Source organism: Rhinopithecus bieti, unplaced genomic scaffold (genome assembly GCF_001698545.2).
Source record: "Rhinopithecus bieti isolate Rb0 unplaced genomic scaffold, ASM169854v2 scaffold_12928, whole genome shotgun sequence".
NCBI lineage: Eukaryota > Metazoa > Chordata > Mammalia > Primates > Cercopithecidae > Rhinopithecus > Rhinopithecus bieti.
In genome coordinates this window covers 1,807,778-1,831,809 of record NW_016807614.1, presented here as the reverse complement: position 1 = coordinate 1,831,809, position 24,032 = coordinate 1,807,778, and the positions used below count along the sequence as shown (strand labels likewise).

The 24,032-nt window shown below is 35.5% G+C and overlaps 1 protein-coding gene across 1 annotated transcript in view; it reads left to right on the top strand.

Moving 5' to 3' along the window:
- The window catches only part of TANC2 (tetratricopeptide repeat, ankyrin repeat and coiled-coil containing 2), a 483,987-nt gene that overhangs the window by 103,949 nt on the left and 356,006 nt on the right, over nt 1-24,032 (top strand). Inside the window, exon 3 of the mRNA XM_017882923.1 lies at nt 15,833-15,904. Coding sequence (XP_017738412.1) covers nt 15,833-15,904 — 72 coding nt within the window. The remainder of the gene's footprint in view (nt 1-15,832; nt 15,905-24,032) is intronic.

Sequence of the window (24,032 nt, the reverse complement as noted above, 5' to 3'; positions counted from 1 at the left end):
GCCATCATGTCCAGTTGAGGGCATGTTTTGATGTTAAAACAGAGAATGCAATGCATATATGCCATTTTATCCACACAGAAAAATCAGAAAAAATGAACATTTATGACATACCTGCATAGGAGTGTTGTTTATTATGATTGACTCCCAAGTAAAAGAGAAGTATACTTAAATAAACAAATTAAATGATCACAAGGAAGGAAAATTGACTAAGACTGTATTTACGTATCCTGATACCTCTGATATAAGAAGCCATAGATTTCTGTTTTGTTAAAGTGAATCTTTATTCTACAGTAATTTAGGACTTTATAATTTTTTTTCTTTAAAAAAAAGTTTATTTTAGGTCTAGGGTTACACGTGCAGGTTGGTTTATAGGTGAATTTGTGTCATGGGGGTGTGTTATAAAGATTATTTCATCACCCAGGAACGAGGCCTAGTACCTAATAGATATTTTTTTCGATCCTCTCTCTGCTCACTCCCTTCACCCTTAAGTAGGCCGCGGTGTCTATTGTTTCCCTCTTTTGTGTCCATGTGTTCTCATCATTTAGCTCCCACTTATAAGTGAGAATGTGTGGTATTTGGTTTTCTGTTCCTGTGTTAGTTTGCTAAGAATAATGACCTCTAGCTCCATCCATGTTCTTGCAAAGGACATAATCTTGTTCTTTTTTATGGCTGTGTAGTATTCCATGGTGTAGATGTATCACATTTTCTTTACCCAATCTGCCATTGGTGGGCATTTAGGTTGATTCCGTGTCTTTGTTATTGTGAACAGTGCTGTAATGAACATACATGTGTATGTGTCTTTATGGTAGAACAATTTTGTGTTCTTTTGGGTATATACCCAGTAGTGGGATTGCTGGGTTAAATAGTAATTCTGTTTTTAGTCCGTTGAGGAATTGCCACACTGCTTTCCACAATGAGTGAACTGAATACACTCCCACCAACAGTGTATAAGCATTAACCTTTTCTCCGAAATTTGCCGGTATCTGTTATTTTTTGACTTTTTAAGTAATAGCCATTCTGACTGGTGTGAGATGGTATCTCATTGTGGTTTTGATTTGCATTTCTCTAATGATCAGTGATATTGAGCTTTTTTTTTTCTTCAAATTCTTCTCGGCCACATAGGTATGTTTTCTTTTGTAAAATGTCTATTCATGTCCTTTGCCCACTTTTTAATGAGGTGGTTTGGTTTTTTAAGTTTCTTATAGATGCCAGATATTAGACTTTTGTCAGATGCATAGTTTCTACAAATTCTCTCCCATTTTTTAGATCATCTGTTTACTCTGTTGATAGTTTCTTTTGCTGTCCAGAAGCTCTTTTGTTTAATTAGACTTCATTTATCAATTTTTGCTTTTGTTGGAATTGCTTTTGGCATCTTTGCCATGAAATGTTTGCCAGTTCCTGTGTCCAGAATGGGATTGCCTAGGTTGTCTTCTAGGGTATTTATAGTTTTGGGTTTTACAGTTAAATCTTTACTCCATCTTGAATTGATTTTTGTATATGATGTAAGGAAAGGGTCCAATTTCAGTCTTCTGCGTATGACGCTAGCCAGTTATCCCAGCACCAATTATTGAATCGGGCGTCCTTTCCTATTTGTTTCCTGTTTGTTTTTGTCAGCTTTGTTGAACATCAGATGGTTGTAGATGTGTGGCCTTATTTCTGGGTTTTCTATTCTCATCTATTGGTCTATGTGTCTGTTTTTGTATCAGTTTTGGTTACCTTAGTTTGGTCCATGTGTCAATTTTGTATCAGTTTTTGTTACTGTTTTTGCATGCTGTTTTGGTTACTGTAGTCCTGTAGTATAGTTTGAAGTCAGGTAATGTGATGCTTCCATCTTTGATATTTTTGCTTAGGATTTGCCTTGGCTATTTGGGCTCTTTTTGGGTTTCATATCAAGTTTTATAGTTTTTTTCCAGTTCGGTGAAGAATGTCATTGGTAGTTTGATAGGAACAGCATTGAACCTGTAAATTGCTTTGGGTAGTATAGCCGTTTTAATGATATTGATTCTTCCAATCCATGAGCCCAGGATGTTTTTCCTTTTTTTGTATCATCTCTTTGATTTCTTTGGGAATTAATTTTTTTATGTTTTTTTAAAATCAGTTAAGAGATCTGGGTCATTGGACCTGTAGACTTTCCTTCAGTCTGAATTATGTTGTTTGTGTACTCAGACACAACTCAACATTTTGCCCTTTGCTTTTCTTGAAAATCAATAGCTGGATTTTGTTGAATATGTACTCAGGAAACTCAGGAACAATTAAACATTTTCTTCTGTACTTTGTTTTTCCTGAAAATTGACAGCTATATTCTAAGAAGTTTGACCAGATTCAGGTTTGGTAGCTTTGGCAAAGCTGTAGTTGTGTTGCTGTCATCACTTGTTTTTACTCTTTTGATGTTTTTAGGCACTGATCCCCAATGCCTATACAGCTATTAATTCATTACAAGTTGCAGAATGGTGATATTCTGATTCCATCTTTTGTGTCCTACTTACTATCCAAAATAATTTTTAGGGAGATCCCTCTTATGTATCCTTTGGGTATTAGTAATATAGATAAGGCAGCATCAATGCTTGCTTTTTTTGTTTTTCATTTTCCCAGTTTGCAAGATAATTGGTTTCTTGTCAATCTCAGAATGTGACCAGTTAGTGTTTTGTTTTGTTTTTGTTTTCTTTCTTTTTTTTTTTTTTTTCTCTTTGAGACAGAGTCTTGCTCTGTCGCCCAGGCTGGAGTGCAGTGGCGGGATCTCAGCTCACTGCAAGCTCCGCCTCCCGGGTTCACGCCATTCTCCTGCCTCAGCCTCCCGAGTAGCTGGGACTACAGGCGCCCGCCACCTCGCCCGGCTAGTTTTTTTGTATTTTTTAGTAGAGACGGGGTTTCACCATGTTAGCCAGGATGGTCTTGATCTCCTGACCTCGTGATCCACCCGTCTCGGCCTCCCAAAGTGCTGGGATTACAGGCTTGAGCCACCGCACCCGGCCTTGCTTTCTTTAAACATTTTATGATCTCCTGGCCAGCGAGAGCCTCTTCACTAACCTTTTTGACATGACCATAATTGAGAATAGTCTTGATAGTTTCCTTACTATTGGGGATGTCAATTGTTCCAGGTTCATCTAGTACATTTCCTTTTCAGACCAGCTAGTTCTTTAAGAAGTCCAGGTTTCTTTTAATGGAGAATGGCATTTCAAGATCACAACCTGGGCACTAGAGATACCCACTGCTACTGGATCAGTCTGTTTCTAGGTGTTTGCAGTGGATAGAGTTAGGATATACCTGTGATTTACAAGATTGTATTAATGTTTCCAATATAGATTCAGTGTTAATAGAATTTTTACTGCACTTCTGTACTACCTTCATAGCTTCTTTCTTCCACACTGAGAAATCTGGTTCATAAGGGAAGATAGAATTAGTGTGTCCCATAATTACTCGCTTGCTTTATCCCTCCTTATATCGAGAGTGGTCTGAGAATATTACCACCACCAGTTACTGAAATCAGTTAATTTTTGTTGTTGTTCATGCTGTCTCTATTCTTCCCCCATTCATTTATGGTCGTACTCCACCTGTATTGTCAGATCATGTAGTGATTACATACTACAGTCCTCATTTGGACTGGGCGCGGTGGCCCATGCCTGTAATCCCAGCATTTTGGGAGGCCGAGATAGGCGGATCACCTGAGGTAAGGAGTTCGAGACCAGGCTGGCCAACATGGTGAAACCCCATCTATACCAGAAATACAAAAATTAGCTGGGCGTGGTGGCGGGAGCCTGTAATCCCAGCTACTTAGGAGGCTGAGGCAGCAGAATCACTTGCACCCAGGAGGCGGAGGTTGCAGTAAGCTGAGATTGCACCACTGCACTCCAGCCTAGGAGGCAAGAGTGAAACTCCATCTCAAAAAAAAAAGTCCTCATTTAATCTTAATTCTGGAAACAACTGCATATTTAATCTCACCACTAGTGCTTATTTTGATGTCTTTCTAGTTACTTTGGTGGCTTAAATTTCTTTTTCTAATGGAACTAGGAGGAACTAATAAGAACAGTATTCGTTGAGTTTTTACATGTTGATAGCAATTTGTCTTTACCCCTTATACTTAAAGGTAAATTTTACTGAATGTAAAGTCTTTAGCTCAGATTCTTTGTGTATTTTAAATATCTTATTCCATTTTATTCTGTTTCTTTTTCTTTATAAATCATGTTATGGAAACGAGGTTTGATGTTGTGTGCCTAGAGTCCCAGCTACTTGGGAAGTGGAGGCAGGAGGTGGAGGCTCTTTTTGAGCCCAGGAGTTTGAGACCAGGGTGGGCAGTGTAGCAAGACCCTGTCTCAAAATAAATTTAATTAAAATTTTAAAGATTATGGCTGGGCACGGTGGCTTATGCCTGTAATCCCAGCACTTTGGGAGGCCAAAGTGGGTGGATCACCTGAGGTCAGGAGTTCGAGACCAGCCTGACCAACATGGTGAAACCCTGTCTCTACTAAAAATACAAAAATTAGCCGAGCATGGTGGCTGGCACTTGTATTCCCAGTTACTGGGGAGGGTGAGGCAGGAGAATTGCTTGTATCTGGGAGGTGGAAGTTTTAGTCAGCCGAGATCACGCCATTGCACTCCAGCCTGGCTGACAAGAGCGAAACTCCGTCTCAAAAAACAAAAAAACAAAAAACAGACAAAAAGATTATGTGATAGTTTTGCTTAAATACTCAAATGCCCCCCCTTTTTAAAATCCAGTAATTTCAGTAGAATTTAGTGCATTGATCTAAGTTGATAATGTCAACTATACAGGGTACTCTTGAAATACATAGTTTCAAGTGTGTGTGTGTGTGTGTATGTGTGTGTGTGTGTGTGTGTGTGTTTATCCTTCCATGTATATATGTCTATATGTATATACACACATTAATATAAATACATATATCACTAGGTGTATATGTGTATATACATGTATAAAACATACATCTACATGCAGGTTTCTTTTTCTGGAAAGGGATCTTGAATTACAGTTTTTCTGTTCTCTCACTTTGGTTTTCTTTAGAGATTCCTGTTTATCCTTATGCTGGACCATCTTTGCCTGTCTTCAGTATTTGTCACTTTCCTGCAAATCCTTTTTAATCCCTTTCTTCTTTCTTTCTTTGTTAAAAATTTTCCTCCGTTTAACCTTCTATTTCTCTTAAGGTCATTTTGTTATGTTTATTTGATCATCTGTTTCTTCTAGTTTAGTCTTACTACGGAAATGACTTACAATTCTTTTCTGATTTCTGTCTCTTCATTTCTGAGTTTTTCTGATTCTGATTTGTATTGCTCTTTGATGTGTTATCTAATTTTCTTGACATCTTTAGCACTTTTTGAATTTGCACATTACAGTTTTGAATTGTATATTAGTTTAAATTTTTTTTGAATAAGCCTTTTTGGTGTACTTTCATTGGAGGTATTATGATGCTTTTTATTCTCTTTCTTTCCTTTCCTGTCTTTGGAATTTGACCTTGATACTTTCTTGTCAGTCATTTTTATTTAAAATTAGTTTGCCCAAGTATGTATAAGGAGACGTGTTTTTGTAAAGTGTTACATCGCAGCTTGCCTTCTGACCCTGTTCTCCTCTTGTACTTTGATTTAGACCGTCTCTTTTCTTTGTCCCTTTTGTCCGTTTTCTGCTGAATTTTGATTCCATTTCTAGCGCTTTCTTTTTAGCATGGAGCCCTAGCTTGGCAGATCAGTTTCAAGAGTACACATTGCTAAACTGGTCCAGCCTCTTCTGAACTTTCTACTGTGAGCTCCATATACTCATTTGCTCTTAGAGTGGACAAACACCTTTCATTGTCAGCTGCTGTTATTAAATTAACTCTTTGTATTTTCCGGTGAGTTGCATTCTAGTGATTGTCAGTTTTGTGGTCTGTCATAGACCCTATTACTCCCCAAGCCGCCGCCCCCCTGCCATTTTGTCTCATGTAGATGCTCATTAAGTTTCAGGTCTATAGCTGTTTTGTTTGTTCTTAGCTCTACCCATTTATATTTTAGGGTTTGCAAGGATACCTTGTGTACAGAGGAAAATCCAACAGTATTCTTCTACTGTACTCTTCATACAGAACTCATCTGTGACCAGATGTGTGGGGGCATTTTTCTCCACCAAGCAATTCTTCACTTCTCTGAAGACACCAATCGGGTGTCCTATAATTCAGTTCAATTCTGGCTACCTAGAGTTAGAGTCAAATCCCATTGGTTAAGGGCTCAGTCCTACAAACCTGACAGCCACTTCAGATGTCAGTTGCAAGTCTGAGTTTCTAGTATTTCTGACAGGGAAAAAAATTGGAGGTCCCCACAACCCCTTCCTCAGGTTTAAGCATTTGCTAGAATGTCTCATAGAACTCAGGGAAACACTTTACACATGTTTAGCTGTTTATTATAAAACAATATGACTCAGGAACAGCCAGATGATAGAGGTGCTTAAGGCAGGGTATTGGATAAAGACTCTGGAGCTTCCATGCCCCCTTGGGGGCACACCACTGTGCATATATTCAGCAACCCAAAGTTCCCAAACTGTAGTTCAGGAATTTTCGTGGAGGCTTTGTCATGTAGGCATGATGGACTGTTAACTAAATCTCTAGTCCTTCTTTCCTTCCAAGAGGATGGGGCATCATGGGCTGAAAGTTCTAGCTTCTAATCATGGCTTGGTTTTTCTGGTGACCAGCCCCCATCCAGGAGCCCACCAAGAATTAATTCATTAGAACAAAAGACACTCCCATCACCCAGAAAATTCCAAAGGATTAAGAGACCTGTGTCAGCAACTGGGACAAAGACATGTGTGTGTGTGTATATATATATGTATATATGTATATAGATACATCTCTTACAATATCACACTTTGTTACCCAGTATTGTAATTCTTGTTCCTGGGTAGTTGTTTTACTCTCTGATTGTTCTGATGATACTTATGTTGGAATTTTGGAAGATGCAAAAACTGTTCCACTGCCACTACGTTTTCACAATTTTCTTTATAATTTTTTGATGGCCCAAAGTTCTTAACTAAGGTGTCTTCCATCAGTGTCTGACATGTTTAAAATCTGTGGGCTCTTATCTATATTCTGAGCTTTTAAAGATGCTGGACATCTACCTGAGTATGTAATCTTCAGTATATATATATATATATATGGACAGGTTCTACATAATGATTGCTAATGCTATATCACTGTAAAACGACATGAATCAGTCATATAATTCAAAGAAAGTCTGATAGAATGAAAAAGTGAAAGTAATACGGTTCCGTTCAATTTGGGAGGAATAAGAATTATAGTCTTTATATTAAAAAATACTGCGGCCAGGCATAGTGGCTCACACCTGTAATCCTAGCAGTTTGAGAGGCTGAGGCAGAAGGATTGCTTAAGCCCAAGAAGTTTGAGACCAGCCTGAGCAACATAGTGAGACCCTGTTCTCTACAAAATTACAAAAAAAAAGTTATCCAGATGTCTTGGTGTGCCTGTGGTCCCAGCTACTCAGGAGACTGAGATGAGAGGATCACTTGAGCCCAGGAGGTCAAAGCTACAATGTGCCATTATCACACCACTGTATTCCATTGTGGGTGACAGAGTGAGACCCTGTCTCAAAAACAAACAAACAAACAAACAATTTCACTATGAAACAAATCATTTCACTATGGAGATTCTCAGAATTACTTTTAAAGTATTTCTTAATCTCTTAAGCTTGATCTAATATTGATACATAAATGCCTCCCCTATTCAATGAAAACTCCTTATAGAGCCTTTTACAATTTTCCTTTCATATATTTCCGTATTTTAAATATATTATTTTCAAATGGTTGGAATACAAAATTATTGTGGATTTTATTGTTTCTGGATAATTATTAATCTTTATATACTGTTGGTTTAAAAATAAAAGTAGTATATATTTATGACATACAATGTGATGTTTTGGTATATGTATAAATTGTGAAAGGATTAAATCAAGCTAATTAACATATCTAATGTCTCAAACTTTTTTTTGCTTTTTGCTGAGAATATTTAATATCTACACTCTTAGCAATTTAAAGAAATACACAATGCACTATTAACTATAGTCACCATTCTGTACAGTAGATTTCCGACACCTATTTCTCCTATCAGACTAAACTCAATGGCCTTTGAGCAGCATTTCCCCATTTCTCCCTGCACACCCCCGCTCCCTTCAAGCCCCAAACAACCACCATTCTACTCTGTTTCAGTTATTTTGATTTTTTTAGGTTCCACATGTAAGTGAGACAATGGAGTATTTGTCTTTTTGTGCTTGTCAGGCCTGGATCCTGGGGCCGCAGATGCTAGCCTGGCAAAGGGTGGGTCTAAAGCTTGGGACTTTGAGAGCTGGCCTGGTTCTGGGGCCAGTGTGGAGCCTGTGGCTGGCCTGCAGTCTGAGTAGTTAGGAACCTGCCTGTAGCATCAGGTCCCTTGGGCTGGCCTGGCAGTGAGATAGGTCTGGAGCCCTAGATACGTGGGGCCAGCCTGGTGGTAGGACAGATCTGGAGCCTGGGGCTGCAGGGGCCAGCCTGGAGCTTGAAGCTGTCTGCACTCACCTGGCACTGGAGCAGGCATGGAGGCTAGGTTTACAATGTAGTTCAAAAACTAGGAGTGGGCACCAGGGCAGAGAAAGAGATATCTACAGTGGAAGCCCTCTAAATCTGATTTGAAGAATGAGAAAGGAACTCTTAACACTCAGAATATGCCAAATGCTCACCCCCCTTTCCTGTTGTTTTGTTTTCTGCTGCCCTGGCCCCCGCACATTAGTGGTAACATCAAGAATTCACATAATCCAAAATAGTGAGAAAGGGGAACCCATCCTCTCTGTTGGTGCTATAGTCCCAAGAGTTGTCTGGCCATTCTTTAGATTATTAAAGAAAGCTTTTTTTTTTTTTTTTTGTTCTTCCTAGCACTGTGCTCCAGACACAGATATAGTTATGAAATACATGCAGAGCAAGGCTACTATAGCCCTAGGTTTTGTCAGGGTACCACAAGAGAAGGCTTAGGGAAATGGAAAGTGCTAAAAAGATTGCAGTGAGGGGCATCTCGAAGTCCACCCCATTAAGTTTTTGTGAGCTCCTGGAGTCACCTCTGAGCTTCACAGATGTGAATTTGGCCCTAAGTGTCATACCATGGACTTTAGAACTGACCTAACACATCACTGCCCAGCACCCTGACTGACCACTTCGGGGTACACAGGCAGTGCAGATATCAACAGCAAAGACTTTGAAAAATGTAACATTTCCTATAGTATTAAAGAAGCCTTGGAGTTTCATAACTCAAAACATTCATAATGTCTGGGTACAACCAAAATTACATACAAAGTGTGACATACAAATTACATATGAAATTGATACACAAAGAACTAGGAAAATAGCAGTTTGCAAGGGAAAAGACAATAGATACCAACTCCAAGAGATGACCGAGATACTGGAATTATCTGACAAAGATTTTAATGCAACTATTATAAAAATGCTTCTCTATGGGGTAAAATAATAAAGGAAACCTTTTATTGTTACTAGAACAATTGATGCCTCTCTTCTGAAGTGTAATATATTTCAGCCTGAAAAGTCTTAACTTTTTATCTCTCATGTATGAAATTAAATCAACACCCTATATTTTATTTTATTAAAAATAATAAATTCCCAATGGGAAAATAATTTTAAAATACTCCAACAAGCAACCATGTGAACCTTCTTGAAATGAATGGAAAAATAAAAAGTCTTAGGAAAGAAATAGGAGATATAAAAAGAAGAACCTAATGAAAATTTTAGAAATACTAAATATAAAGACCCAAACAAGAAGCAAACTTGATGGGTTCAGTAGCATAATGGAGGTGACTGCAGAAGGAGTCAGTGAACTTGAAGACAGATCCATAGAAATTATCCAAATATAAACAACAGAGAGAAAAGCAAGGGATGGCGAGGAGTAGAACCACAGGAATCTGTAGCATAGTAACGAAAGATCTAGATTCATACCATTGGAGTTCCAGGAAAAGAGAAGGAAAAATGTGGTGTTAAAATAGTATTTGAAGAACTTATAGCTGAGAATTTGTCAAATTTGGTAATAGCACAAATTTACAGATTCAAGAAGCTGACTGAATCCTTAATAGGATAAATGCAGAGAAATTCATACCCAATCACTATGTGATCAATCTGCTGAAAACTAAAGATAAAGAAAAAATCTTGAAAGCAGCCCGAGAGAAATAACACATTACCTAGAGGGGAACAACAGTTTGAATGACTATAGATTTCTTATCAGAAAACATGCAGATCAGAAAGTTGTGGCAAAAATAGGCAGAGGATATGAACAAGAGTATGCACACACCAAATGGCCAGTAAAACGTGCTCAACTTCATTTTATTAATGAGGGAAAGGCAAATTAAACAAGAATCAGAGAGCAATTCACATTCTTTAGCAGAAATGAAAAAAACCTGAGTAGTAGTCATGAGATTGTGAGGAAATGGGAACGTTCACTTTTTGTGGAAATAAAAATTAACACAACTGTCTTTGGCAGAAATTTGGTTGCTCTCACAGAGTTTTTGCATTATGTGATTTAGTAGTTTCGCTTCCATATCTTGAACATGTGCACAAGGAGCTTATATACAAGCAGATTAGACATGTGCTGTAGGAAATGGTTCATTGCAGACTTCCTTTTGAAGTACTATAAATTTGGAGAGTATCTAAATCTTCATTAGTAAGAGAATAGATACAATTGATATATTCATACAGTGGAATACTATTCTAGAGTTAAAATGAATGTCCACACAGATAAATTTCAAAACATAAGTATTAAGTAAAAATGGCACATTGCTGGATGATATAGTATCATTACACTTATATAACATAAACATTTGTGGAGGCATATATATGTAATAAAAGTATAAAAACATTCATGTGATTTTACATATTAAGATAGGATAGTGGTTAATTTGGGGAGGGATGGAAGAAGGGAAGTTGTATTGGAGAACTGTATAATGAAAATATCAGCTGTATATAACTGGTAGTGTTTTAGTTTAAAATAAATGGATGCAAATATGGGAAATCTTAAGATTTGGTAAAGTTTGATAGTTGCTATATCAGTGTCAGTTATATTTTTCACTGTATTTTCTGTATATTTGAAACTTATTTACAGAAAGGTAATTAGCTTATTTGTATATAATTTTGATAATTATGATTGTTATGAACATATTTCTCAGCTATTGGCACTGTTGAAATCTGAGGCCTGATAAATCTTTGTGGTGGTAGGCAGTCCTGTGAATTCTAGAATATTTAGCAGCATCCCAGCCTTGCTCTTTAGAAATGAGTAGCACTCTTCCAATTGTAACAATCAAAAATGTCTCTAGAAGTCCCTGGTTTGCTCCTGGTTGAAAATCACCAATTTAGAGAATACAAAGTGCTGTCACATGTGTTAAGTCATTTGAACCTCACAACCTTCAGAGGAAGATGTTACTTTGACCTCAGTTTTACAGATGAAAACACTGAGGCTCAGAGAAACTCATCTAAAAATGGCAGGTGTGGAACTAAAACTCAGGTCTTATGCCCACATACTGACTTTTTGTGCATTTGTATGTACATGAGTATATATTCCCACACATTTCCTGGTAACTTTACTAAAAGTAGAATACAAATTAAACATTCTAAGAAGTTTCTTATTTTTGTATTTCATTCACAGGCATATTATTTCATATCTCCTCTAGTAATTTATTGATGTCTGTCTCAGATATCTTAATGATTACTGGGTTCCATTGGGCTTTTTTCATGAAAACTTATAAATAATTACAAATTAAATAAAAGGAGTAGGTCCTCTACAGAGGACTGTTGTATTCTTCTATTTTGCCTGGGCTGTCTTTTTTGACATGCCGTATTTTCATTCTGCATTTGGAGAAAATAAGTTACCAATAGAAATTTTTGGTGGGCTGCTTTTATTTCCTTATTGACTATCATGAAGTGTTTATGTAAAATACTTGTTTACAGAAATTTTTATAAATGGATTTTAATATTCAAATATATAATTTTGGTTTCAAACCCAAGTATCAAATTCAGACTGTAGAAATGATGTACATATTAGTTTTTCATGAAAATAGGAAATGATATTACAACATAATCTAGATATTGTGGTTTTCAGCAATGTTTATTTAGAATAAAAACCGTAAACTTTACTTAAGGGGAAAAAAATCCCTTTCACAATGCATAGTGCACTTCTAGTCACCTTGTAAGAGCCTTTCTTGGTCACAGAGAAGATTGAGATGTAACATGTAATTAAGCAGTCAGGTATTCCATTTATTTGGGGTGGTTTTGGGGAATTTTACATTTTACTCCCTAAAGGATCACCTAGAGAGAGCCAAGAAAAGGATCCTTGAGCCCGTGCAGCCATTATACTTTGAATGGCCCCTAGGCCAGACATCATTTGCAGAACCGCCTTCTCATCCTTACTGGCCTTACTCTCAAGTCATTCAACTCATTCCTTTTCACAGAGATTGCTCTAATTAGCCTTCTAAACTAATCTCTCTGCCTTTAGATCAGGGGTCATTTACCACTGGCCAAATCTAGGTCACTCCTGGTTTTTGTAGGGCCCATAATCTAAGAATGGTTTTTATATTTGTAAATGGTTGAAATAAATTAAAAGAATAATAATATTTTGTGACATATAAATTATAAGAAATTAAAATTTTGTGACCGTAAAGAAAGTTTTATTAGATCAGAACCACATGTGTTTGTTCATCTAGTATCGAAAACCACCACCCTAGTCTCTACAGGACTGTAAGGGGTGTCTTTTTAAAATGCAAATTATTCTAGGTAAATGCGTTTAAAGATTTTTTAAAAACACATTAAGCAGGTAGATCAGAGTTCTTAGTTGTTTCTTACAGTGTAATTTCTATGACAGCACATGCAGGTTAACATTGTGCCTAACTATAGGTGAATTAAAAATGTTTCCATCTCAAGTAGTTGATTTGATAAGAGTAATTCATTTATCAATGTCATGAGCATTGACCTTTCACTAAAAGGAAAATGTATCATATTTTCATACTGTAAGCATTTAGAAAGAACTAGTTTTACTTATTTTTCTTGTTAGAGCAGCTTTTTTCTTGAATTCCTTGTAAAGCATGTATACCTAAGCTTGCAGTGATAGATTTCATAGATGTGGGGAACAGATGCATGATAGGGACTTTAGTTACCCAAGCATGGGTATACAGAATGTCACGTACTAAATTTTCTTAATAGAGTGTAGAATTTTTTTTTTTTTTTTTTTTTTTTTTTTTTTTTTTTTAAAGAGACAAGGTCTCTTCGTGTCACCCAGTTGGAGTGCAGTGGTGCGATCTTAACATAGCTCATTGTAACCTCGAATTCCTGGCCTCAAGCCGTCCTCCCACCTTGGGCTCCCAAAGTGCTGGGATCACAGGCGTGAATCGTTTTGCCCAGCCCTAGAATTTCTTAAATAATAGTATTCATTAGAAAGGAGCAGTAATAGAGACCTGGGGAGACAGTGTACCAGAATTCCTACTAAGGTACTTTATTTTGGTTGTGGCCAGTTCATTGTCAAGAGAAGCTCTCTTTTAGTAGAATGAATAAATAGAGAGACCAAACTTGGGTTAACATTTTTTTTTTCTTTAGAAAGTATGTCTTTTGATTTTATATTGGAAGCAAATAGGAAGATTATGTTGTAAGACTAAGTCTTCATAACCTGCTTTGTTAGAATTTCTCTATTCTGTAAAGGAAGAATTGCTACAGTTACTGATTAGTGCTTTTTTAACATCGTTTTCATGAGAAGAATAAAATGGGAACATGACTTGAACTCAAAATATTTAATAAATTTGGGTAGAAATTAGTATCAGAGAGATGTACTGAGTCAAACATCCTTGGGTTAAAATCCCGTTTCACTTTTACTGGTTTTGTCACTGGATTTCAGTTAGTCACCATTAGTTTCAGTGTTCTTAGCTGTGAAATAGGACTTTACTTCATAGGGCTTTGATGAACTATATAAAATACCTGGCAGAGAGTACATAGTAATTGTTGGCTGCCTTTCTGTCTGTTCTTAAATACATTTTAGAAAGAAGAGAAAACTTTAGGATTTTTGGACATACTGAATATTAATTCACAAGAGAGTGAGGTGGAAGGAATCATAGAGGGTTTAAAACTTAGAAATTAAATTTGAGTTGGCCCAGTTGAAATACTGAGCCTTATTAAAAAGAATCCATATAATTTATAGAGTTGTTTACTTAGAATTTGAAATACAGTTAGGAAAGATTATAAACGTTCACATTTCCTTTAAAAGGGCAAAATTAAATAAGTTTTAATTTTAACAGAGGCAGATCACCCGTTCAGAGATGATAATCCGTGAGTAAATTTTGCTTTAATTTTTTTAAATAATGTCAAAGAAAATTTCTCATATTTGTCTTTCAGATAACACCTTATTTTGTCAACATGTCTTTTTATTCAAATATGGTAACTTTAGTAACAGCAGAACTAAAATAATATTTAAACTGATTTATATTTAAACAGGATTTTCATACCGGAAGGAAAAATATGGTTGCCTATCACTTTGAGTATCTTTCTATGTGATAAGTTATTTTACAAATCTGACTAATTAAATTAGTGGAGTGTTTTACTAGGTTACTGTGGACTAAGAGATATTAATATTTCCTGGCTGTGTACTTACTATTTTGTATTGTCATGGTATATTTGGAATCGATTAAATGCTGCTGTACTTGCTAGTTTAACAGCCCTCTACAAAAATAAAGAATAGTTGATCTATATACATGAATTGGATTTAATTATTGCTAGGCCTTACATATAATAAATATATTTAAAAGGAAGCTTTCTATCAATAATGAATTAAAAAACAGGCCATCTGTTTAAAAAGCAATAGATGTTAATATGCGAGCTCTATTACAAAGAATAAACCATAGAATAAGTGGATGACAGAGTAAGAATACTCTTTATTAAACCTGCTTGCAGCTACTACGCCTTTTCCATGTGAGTTAAAAAATAAGTGATTGTATGAAAGAACAAAGGAAATTGTTGATGCCTTAATGCATTTTTTATCTGATTAAAGTGATAACAAATTTATAAGTGTATAGACCACTATGTTAAAGATTTTGCTTGGTTTACTTTCATTTTTTATATTATACTTTACATTCTCACTGTATTAATTTCTGTTTTACTGTGCCTATTTTAATGAATTTATGATGTGTAATTTTCTGTTTCTATGTAACAAAATTGAGGGGATTATTTACATAAAGTAAAATTTGTTTTAATTTTTCTTAAAGTGCATGAGTGTTTTGCTTATTTCTTAAGATGTATATAATGAAATTGATTTGTTTCTATAAATTTTAAAATCATGGTAAACTCAAGATTTATTTGGTTTTAGCTTTTATTGATTTCTTTTATAGGTTTATTGATTTTATCTCTTATAAAACATAACGTATGTAATTCTTACAGTAAAACAGTCCTAGGGATTATTGGATGTATTGTTATACTTTAGACAGAAAAAGCAGCTGTAATTAATTTAAAAGATTGTTTTAAATCAGGCCTTCTTAACTGGAATTCTGTGACTGAACTTTGGAGTTGCTAACTTTCCTTCATTATATGCAAAGTAGAGTATATACATAGGGGGGAGGGGAAAAACTCCTGCACTTTCTTAAGACTTCAAGAGGGGAGTGTAAACCCACAAAAATAAGGGTAAGAACCATTGGTTTATGTAAGAAAAATCCTCAAATATTTTAATGATCCGGATTATAGGAAATACAAATAAATGATCCATATAGTAGTTTTAATATGTAGATAATGTCAGAGACACTGTTATGTCAATCTCATTATCTGTTTACTTATGCTGTTTTTAATTTTATGCAGATGGAGGGAGCGAGGAACCACCGGATCGAAGACAGTCAAGTGTAGACTCTCGCCAAAGCCGCTCTGGGCAAGGTAAATTTTCATCAAATTGATTATTAAATTTCAAAAATTAATGTTAGATATTTCTTTCTGGTACTTAATTTGGAAGCTAGGATATTGCCGTGGTACAGTTTAGATATTCTAATTTCTCATTTAGGATTTAAATGATACGATGTAAAAATCTGTATATTATTTATTCAAGATATAAGAAAATTAAATATTGTCCAGTGCCTGTTTTTTAAATGATATTAAAGTTTAAGTAATTTTGAAGCATTATGGTATATATCGATATACCACTTTTGGAATGTAACCAAAAGTGAATTTTCAACAACAACATTTGTTGGAGTATCATCACACACTGGTTTTTTAATTTCATCAATATAATATTTGTTGTCTTAGCTCTCTCAGAAGAAATGGTTTTTGTTGGTAATTGCTACATTAGGATCTTCCTACTTATTTTCCTTTTCTATTTAAAATTTGTTATCACAGGCGTTTGATTAATTTTTGAAGGGACAACTTTGAAAGTGGATAAAAACATTCTGAATCAGTGAAATCTCCAGTTAGACCTTTTCTAAGTTATTTAACATTGCATGACCACCAGCTCTGCATTCCTTTTTCTTTATAGTACTTATCACCTTCATATTTATTCTGTTTATTTTCTCTGTTCAAAACTAGAATGGATGTTTTGTGATAGCAGTGATTTTTATGCTTTGATCACTGCTGTATCCTTAAGTGCCAATAATAAGTACATAGTATATAGTAGTCACTAAATAAATGGTGAATGAATGAATTGAACTCAAAGAGAATGAGAATTGAGAACCCAAACTGATGAACAGATTATAAAATTTCAATCATTTATTGAGTTAGGTTTTCAAAGAATCTGTAATAGCATAAGATAAAGTAAAGCTCAGATTTACAAATGTGCAGTTTTAATCCTGTAGAAGCTTCAGATTTATTTATTCTATAATCGTGTCTCTCTTTTCTCCAACTTTGCTCTTCCCAGGTTTTAGAGCTGTACTATTTTTATAAAATTGTTTGTTGCAGAATAAAAAGAGGAATAATATGCGTTGAAAATTTTAAATTGTGCTAAACTTAATCATACTTAAGTAATAAGCATGTATGATGACTATGTCTGGAATTTATTTTGTTCACTCTTATTTTCCCTGTAAACATATTTTGATATAAAATGAGATTATGCAAAACTCTAAAATAACATTAGTAAAATTTTACTAAAATTGTTGTAATTATTAAATGTCTTAAATTTTATCAAATATCAAATACAGATGTTTGAAATCGCTTATGTAATTTACTCTGAGCTTTGTCAGTTAAAATATTTTTCAAATCAATGAGCATAATTGAATTTTATTAACAAAGCTAAAACTTCAAACAACAAAACCAGGGATTTCTGTGATCCGGAGTACAACTACCTGATCTCAATTTGAAGTCACCAGGAATTGTATCATTGTTAGAGTTAATTGGTAGTAAAAGCATGTTTCTTAACTTTTTAGTTACTTTGTTTGTAATATCTCTTTATTCAAAAGAAAAAAAAATTTTTTTTTTGAGACGGAATCTTGTTCTGTCACGTAGGCTGGAGTGCAGAGTGCAATGGCTTGATCTTGGCTCACTGCAACCTCTGCCTCCTGGGTTCAAGCGATTCTCCTGCCTCAGCCTCCAGAGTAGTTGGGATTACAGGCCCGGCTTTTTTTGTATTTTTAGTGGAGATGCGGTTTCACCATGTTGGCCAGGCTGATCTCGAACTTCTGACCTCAAGTGATCCATCACCTCAGCCTCCCAAAGTGCTAGGATTACAGGTGTGAGTCACCATGCCTGGCCAGAAAGAAATTTTAAAAAACTATAATGAGTTGAAATGAATGAGAAATAGTATTATTAGGAGTAAAAGATGGGATGAGCATAAAATGCTTGTTACCTCCAGAAACCCGCTGAAAGATCAGTAAGGAAGGATTGGAAGGAGAAAATATCAACACAGTTTTAGAAACTGGAGAGTATATGAATAATTGAAAACTGAATTCTAACAGTAGCAGAGGAAATCAACAAAACAACCTCAGGAGGTCTCAACAAGCTTGAGAATGACAGTGTGTGGAAATGGAGATGAAATGACAATTGGTTGAAAGTCAGATGAAGAAGCATTGGGTTTCTGGGACTTCCTCCCCAAAACCATTTAACCAGTCAGCTGGGCAAATGCTGAACTCCTCACCCCTAACCAAAAGCAAATTATCTGTAGGAGTGGGGATAACCAGAAACACTCTAGCCTGGGCGACACCAGGCATAGTTGAGGGCAGAAGTCCCATGCTAAAAATACGAGAATTGGACCTTAGATATCTCCCTCCTGTCTTTCTCCTACTGGGCTCCCAGAATACTGGCAGCTAGACCTTCAGATTTCAGGCAGGAGGTTGGAAAAAAATGTCTTTTCTGGAGAATCTGACCAAAAAAAGGAAGATAAAAGAAGAAAGAGGAAATTTAGTCATCAGAGATTCCTGAAATAAACAGGCCAGTTAGCTCACTCCATGTATCAAAGCTCCAAATCAGCTTTTCAGTCCTGTGCCCTTAAATATGAGCAGCTAACAAAGATTAGTAGATATTTGAAGAAGCTCTCTAAATGTATGAAAGATAGAAATTAAATAGAATAAAACAACTTGGAGAGACATACATTTTGCAGAGGAAAATTATATAACTGTTATCCCCAGAAATAAGAGAAAATAACCGTGAAACAGGAAAGAAGTGCATAGAAGAGTGGTATTATGACTTTAAAAAAAGGCTCTTAGGCATTGAAATTCTGATAGTAAAGACCAAAAGCTCCATAGAATTATCAGAGGCTAATGTGCTGAAAGAATCTCTGAAAAAATAGAGCAAAAGGACAAAAATATAAAAAGAAACGGAGGAGTGTTAAGAAAAATCACAGGATCGTTCCAGGAATTTCAATATTCAAATAATAGTTGTCAAAAGAAACACCAGAGAAAATGGAAAAGAAATCATCAACAAGATGATTGAAGATAATTTTCTTAACTGAAGAGCATAAAGTTTCCTGACTGAAAAGGCTCACTCTGTGCTCAGTACAGTGGATGAAAATAGATCCAAACTAAGGCACATTGTGGTGAAATTTGAAATCACTGGGGCTAAACAGATCGTCATGCTTCTAGGGGGTGGGAGGGAATGAGTTGGCTTTGCACTTCTCAGTGGTAGCATTGGAAACTGAAAAATAAAGCAACATCTTCCAAATTCTGAAGGAAAATAATTTTCAATCTCTGAATTCCATATGCATTGATACTATTATTCAAATATAAGAATAGAATTAGATATGTACATTTTCAAAAACAATCTGCCTGTCTTATACGCTGTCTAAGGAATCTGTGATCCATCAAAATAAAAAAGGCAAATGAAAGAAATGAACTGCAAGAGATAGGAAAGTCAATAAAGCAGAAAGATCCTTCAGAATGCCAATAGAAAGAAGGGGATAAAGGGCTAGCAGTTCAGATTGGAGTGGGTTAAAAGCCTCCAGAAGAGTCGCCTTCAGGAAAATGAGATTGGTAGAAACCTGATGCAGTTAATTGTCTTTAGAAAAGTTTTAGACAACTAATGAGAATCTGAAGGTTGAATTGGTGATAAATACATAAAGTAGTAAGCAAAAGAAAGTTCTGAACTCCAGGGAAAATAAATAATATGTCAGAAAGGAGATGTTAGAATAATGTCATCAGTTCTTTAGCAGAATCCAGAGTAGTTGATGTCCAAGCCAGTCACTTCCAGTAGAAGACCTGATCAGTTTACTTAAGTATGTGGTACAAATATTTTCATTATTTATTTGATTTGGACTACTATGATAGGAAGCAATGCTCTAAAGGAGGGCAGGTCTGACCTGTGACTTGTTTTTGTATGATTGGTGTATTTGATTTGCTAAGAATTTAAATTATTTTTGCATCTATATTCACATGGAATATTGACTTTTCATTTTCTTGTTTTCTACTGTCTTTGTCTGGTTTTAGAATCAGAATAATGCTGGCCTCATAGAATAAGTTGGAAGTTTCAACTTCAGTTTCCTCCTCTTCAGTTTCCTAAGCTACATCCTGTAGAACTGATATTATTTCATCCTTAACTGTTTGATACAATTTATCAGAAGCTAACTGGGCTTGGAATTTTATTTGCTGGAAGGTTTTTAAATGTGAATTCAAGTTATTTAATAAATATAGGACTATTCAAATTACGTGTTTCTTATTGAGAAACATTTTAATAGCTGTATAATCTGTAGTGATGTAATCATTCTCATTTCTGATACTGGTAATTTGAGTATTCTTTCTCACTGTCCTGATCATTTTGCACAAAGATTTGTCAGTTTTACACATCTCAGAGAATCAGTTTCAGTTTTGTATCTGGTTTCTGTATTCCTTTCCTGTCTTCTATTTCGTTGATGTATACTTTGTCTTTAATTATTTTCTTTCTTCTGCCTGCTTTCGGTTTAATTTTATCTTTTCTTGTTTCTTTAGATAGAAGCTGGGGTCATTGATATGGGAGCTTTCTCTTCTAATATAGGAGTTTAGTGTTAGAAATTTCTATTTACTGCTTTAGTTATGTTACATAGATTCTGATAAGTAAATTTTCATTTAGTTCAAAATACCCTTTTGATTTCTTCTTTGACCCACATGTTATTTAGAAGTGTGTTGATGTAGTTTCCAAACATTTGGAAGTTTTTCAGATATCTTTGTCTTATTGATTCTTACTTAAATTTCATTGTGATCAGAGGACAAACTTTCTGTAGGTTGAATCATTTTAAATTTGTTGAGACTTGTTTTATGGCCCAGGAAGTGATCTGTTTTAATAACTGTTCTGTGTGCACTTAAAAAGAATGTGTATTATGCTGTTTTAGGGCGGAAGGTTCTATAAATGTCAACCTGGTCACGTTGATTGATAGTGTATTTAAGTTTTCTATATTCTTGCCCATTTTCTTTCTACTTGTTGAACAGCAAGGCATATTGAAATCTCAGGCTATGAGTGTGGATTTGTCTATTTCTCCTTGCAGTTCTCTCACATTCCTTGTACCACTGATCGTCCTCTGATAAGAAATATTCCTCTTCCTCAGAGATTTATGTGTCTCCTCAGCTATAGCTGCTGGTTGTGAGATGGGCTTCCCTAGGGACAGGGTTGGAAGAGAAAGGTAAAGGAAGAAAAAGCCAGGGGATTTCCCCCATTCACTCAGTCCCATATAGAGGCCCTCCATTCCCACTTTCTAACCAGAAAGAGAAGACTTATTTTGTATCTCTTTGTGTTTGTTCCTGGTGTGTAGTTCCAGGATTTGGATTCAGGCTTGGGGTTTGGGGTACATAAGAAACAGCCGGAAAGTCATTGCTGAACTGGTTGTACTCTAAGTTCTAGTTTTCTTCTACAGTTTGCCCACTACTGTTTTCTGAGTCTCAGATTGCTGGTTCATCATTCTTTCCAGGATTTTCAGTTATATTCAGGGGTTTTAGTTACATTCAGTTAAGGCACAGTGTGCCTACTTCATCTTAACCCAGAACCAGTGCCCTTCCATTTTATTACAATACAGATAGTACTGAAAATATTGTAAAATTAGTATGCACCAATATCAACCTATCGGGACAGATGCTAGTTCATTCAGAACAAACACTAACTGTAAACAGCTGATGCCCATATAGGTGCATACTGCCTGATAATCTGCCTTGCCTGATTGTGGTTAGTTTCTATTTCATCTTTCTTCTCCAGTAGCAGCAGAAATACATGATGTCTGCTGGACTGTGCCAATTTCTTATCCTCTGTGCATCAGGGTCCTTTTCTTTGCTGTGTGTTAACAAGTTCCTTGGCCTCTGATCTGTCTCTCTGGTACAGTGGATTTTGACTCAGACATGCTGATACTCACTGTTCCAGTTTAGGGGCAGAAACCTCCAGTGTCTTCTGCTTATTACATGTCGGAGATGGGAGATGGACTCTTGAAATGTGACTGTAAAACTGATAGTGTTAGTTTTACCCCGGTATGACTGCCGCAGGTTAGGTGGTTATTTTCTACTCTCCAATAGCATATTATATATAATTGGACTATATTACTTATTGTATTTTGTCTTGTCTATGGGTCTCCATTTTTCCTAGTAATGTAGGAGTTTATTAATAGTAGGGTCCTTGCATACAGAACAGTGCTAGTGCCTTGTATTTAGGCTATCAAGTTTGACGAAGGAAACTATAGTTCTAGGAATTCAGATTCTATATTTCAGGAATATTGAGTTACTTTATCAGAGTTATTTTTTTTGTTTTGTTTTACTGGCTCCATTTTCTGCATTAAATGATTTTTTTTCATTAACGATCATATATATGTAAGCAACTTACTTGGTTCTAGACATTAAGTAGGTAGATGAGCCAGCATGATATGGTTGAAACCCAGTTTTTATTTTCTTTTGCAAAAATAGCATTATGCAGGCATTGAGTTCTGGTGTACAAGATGTGTACTGGTGTAATGATGTCCATGAAACTAGCTCATGCTGGAAGATGGGAAAATGTGTACGGTGTGGCTTTGCATGACTTCCATTATTTGTAGCCAACTTTATTTGATTAATATCAGCTGATGTGTCAATAGAACTAGTATATTAAATTGTCAGATATATACTATATTCTGATCCTCTTTTCTTGCAAATATGTAAAATATTTAGTAGAAATGAGATGTTTATGCTCTTGAAACACACAAATTATTCTTCAGTCTGGAAAGTTACAGTGATTTCTTTATTGAACCAACTGTGGTTAATTACATAGAGTGACAAGAAAATTATTTCAATATTCAGTGTATTATTTCTTTATCTCAGTATAAGAATATATCTAGTATAGTAGCATTACTAATGAATAAGACTGTTTTGTGTATGTGCCAGGTTGTGGACTAGGTGCTTTCACATAATCCTCATTGAATTCTCAGAATAATGTTGTGAAATCACCATTATTTTCCTACAGAAAATATTAATTTTATATTATATTCTGGCTTTATACTTATCTACATCCCAAGTTTCAAATCAGCATTGTTGGTAGCATGTATTTAGAACCTTTTCATTCTGATATGTAAAGTACGTATTTGTTTATTGGTGGTTGGATAATATTTGGAAGATCTGAGCTTAAATGATAAATCCCTCTGAAATATCTTTATTTCTAGTTCTGTATTTCTTCTAAAATTTAATTGGTTGTAGATTTTTTAAAATTAAAACACACTATTTTTATAAAATTAAACTTGGGATGCCTCTTGGAATATGTAGCCCCAACTTGAGCCAATAGTTCATTATTATTTGGAATGTTAGGGATGTGTCAGAATCCATTGTTATATTTTAGTCATACTTTATATTTTTTATTGTTATAGTTTCATTAATTTTTTAAAAGTTAATTTGTACCAAACAATGTAGACATTTAAAAAGGATATGTTAAGGCTTCTTCCTATTCCACTCTCCTAAAGTAAGAAATACCTACATTCAGTCTGTATCTTTCCATGTTTTCCTCTGAGCTCATACTGGCATATGCAAGATGCATATGCATATACGAACTAGTTTGAAGGTTTTGAAAATAAAATGCAGTTTTAGTTCTCCCTTCTCTCTCCATTAGCAGTATAGCATGGCCATCCCTCTAGGAACATACTTAAATTGTTAATTTCTTAAAATCTGCATGTTGGTTGATGGTCTAAGTAACCCATTACGTATTCCACTATTTCCTCATATATGAGCAAAGTGATTATGATAATTAATTTATAATCTTAAGCTCTTGGAATATGTGGCCCCAAGCACATTTTGTATCAGAACATATTAAATATTCTATTTAGCTTGTGATAATTGGCCTAATTAACACTAGAAGCCTTGTAGAAGCCACTCCTTGCTTGTTCACCTTTATGAAAGAAAAGGAATAAAAGCATGACAACTAAAAAGTTTGGAAGGCCAGGCGCTGTGGCTCATGCCTGTAATCCCAGCACTTTGGGAGGCCCAAGGCGGGTGGATCATGAGGTCAGGAGATCAAGACCATCCTGGCTAACACGGTGAAACCCCGTCTCTACTAATAATACAAAAAAAAAAAAAAAAAAAAAAAGCTGGGCGTGGTGGCAGATGCCTGTAGTCCCAGCTACTCGGGAGGCTGAGACAGGAGAATGGCGTGAACGTGGGAGGCGGAGCTTGCAGTGAGC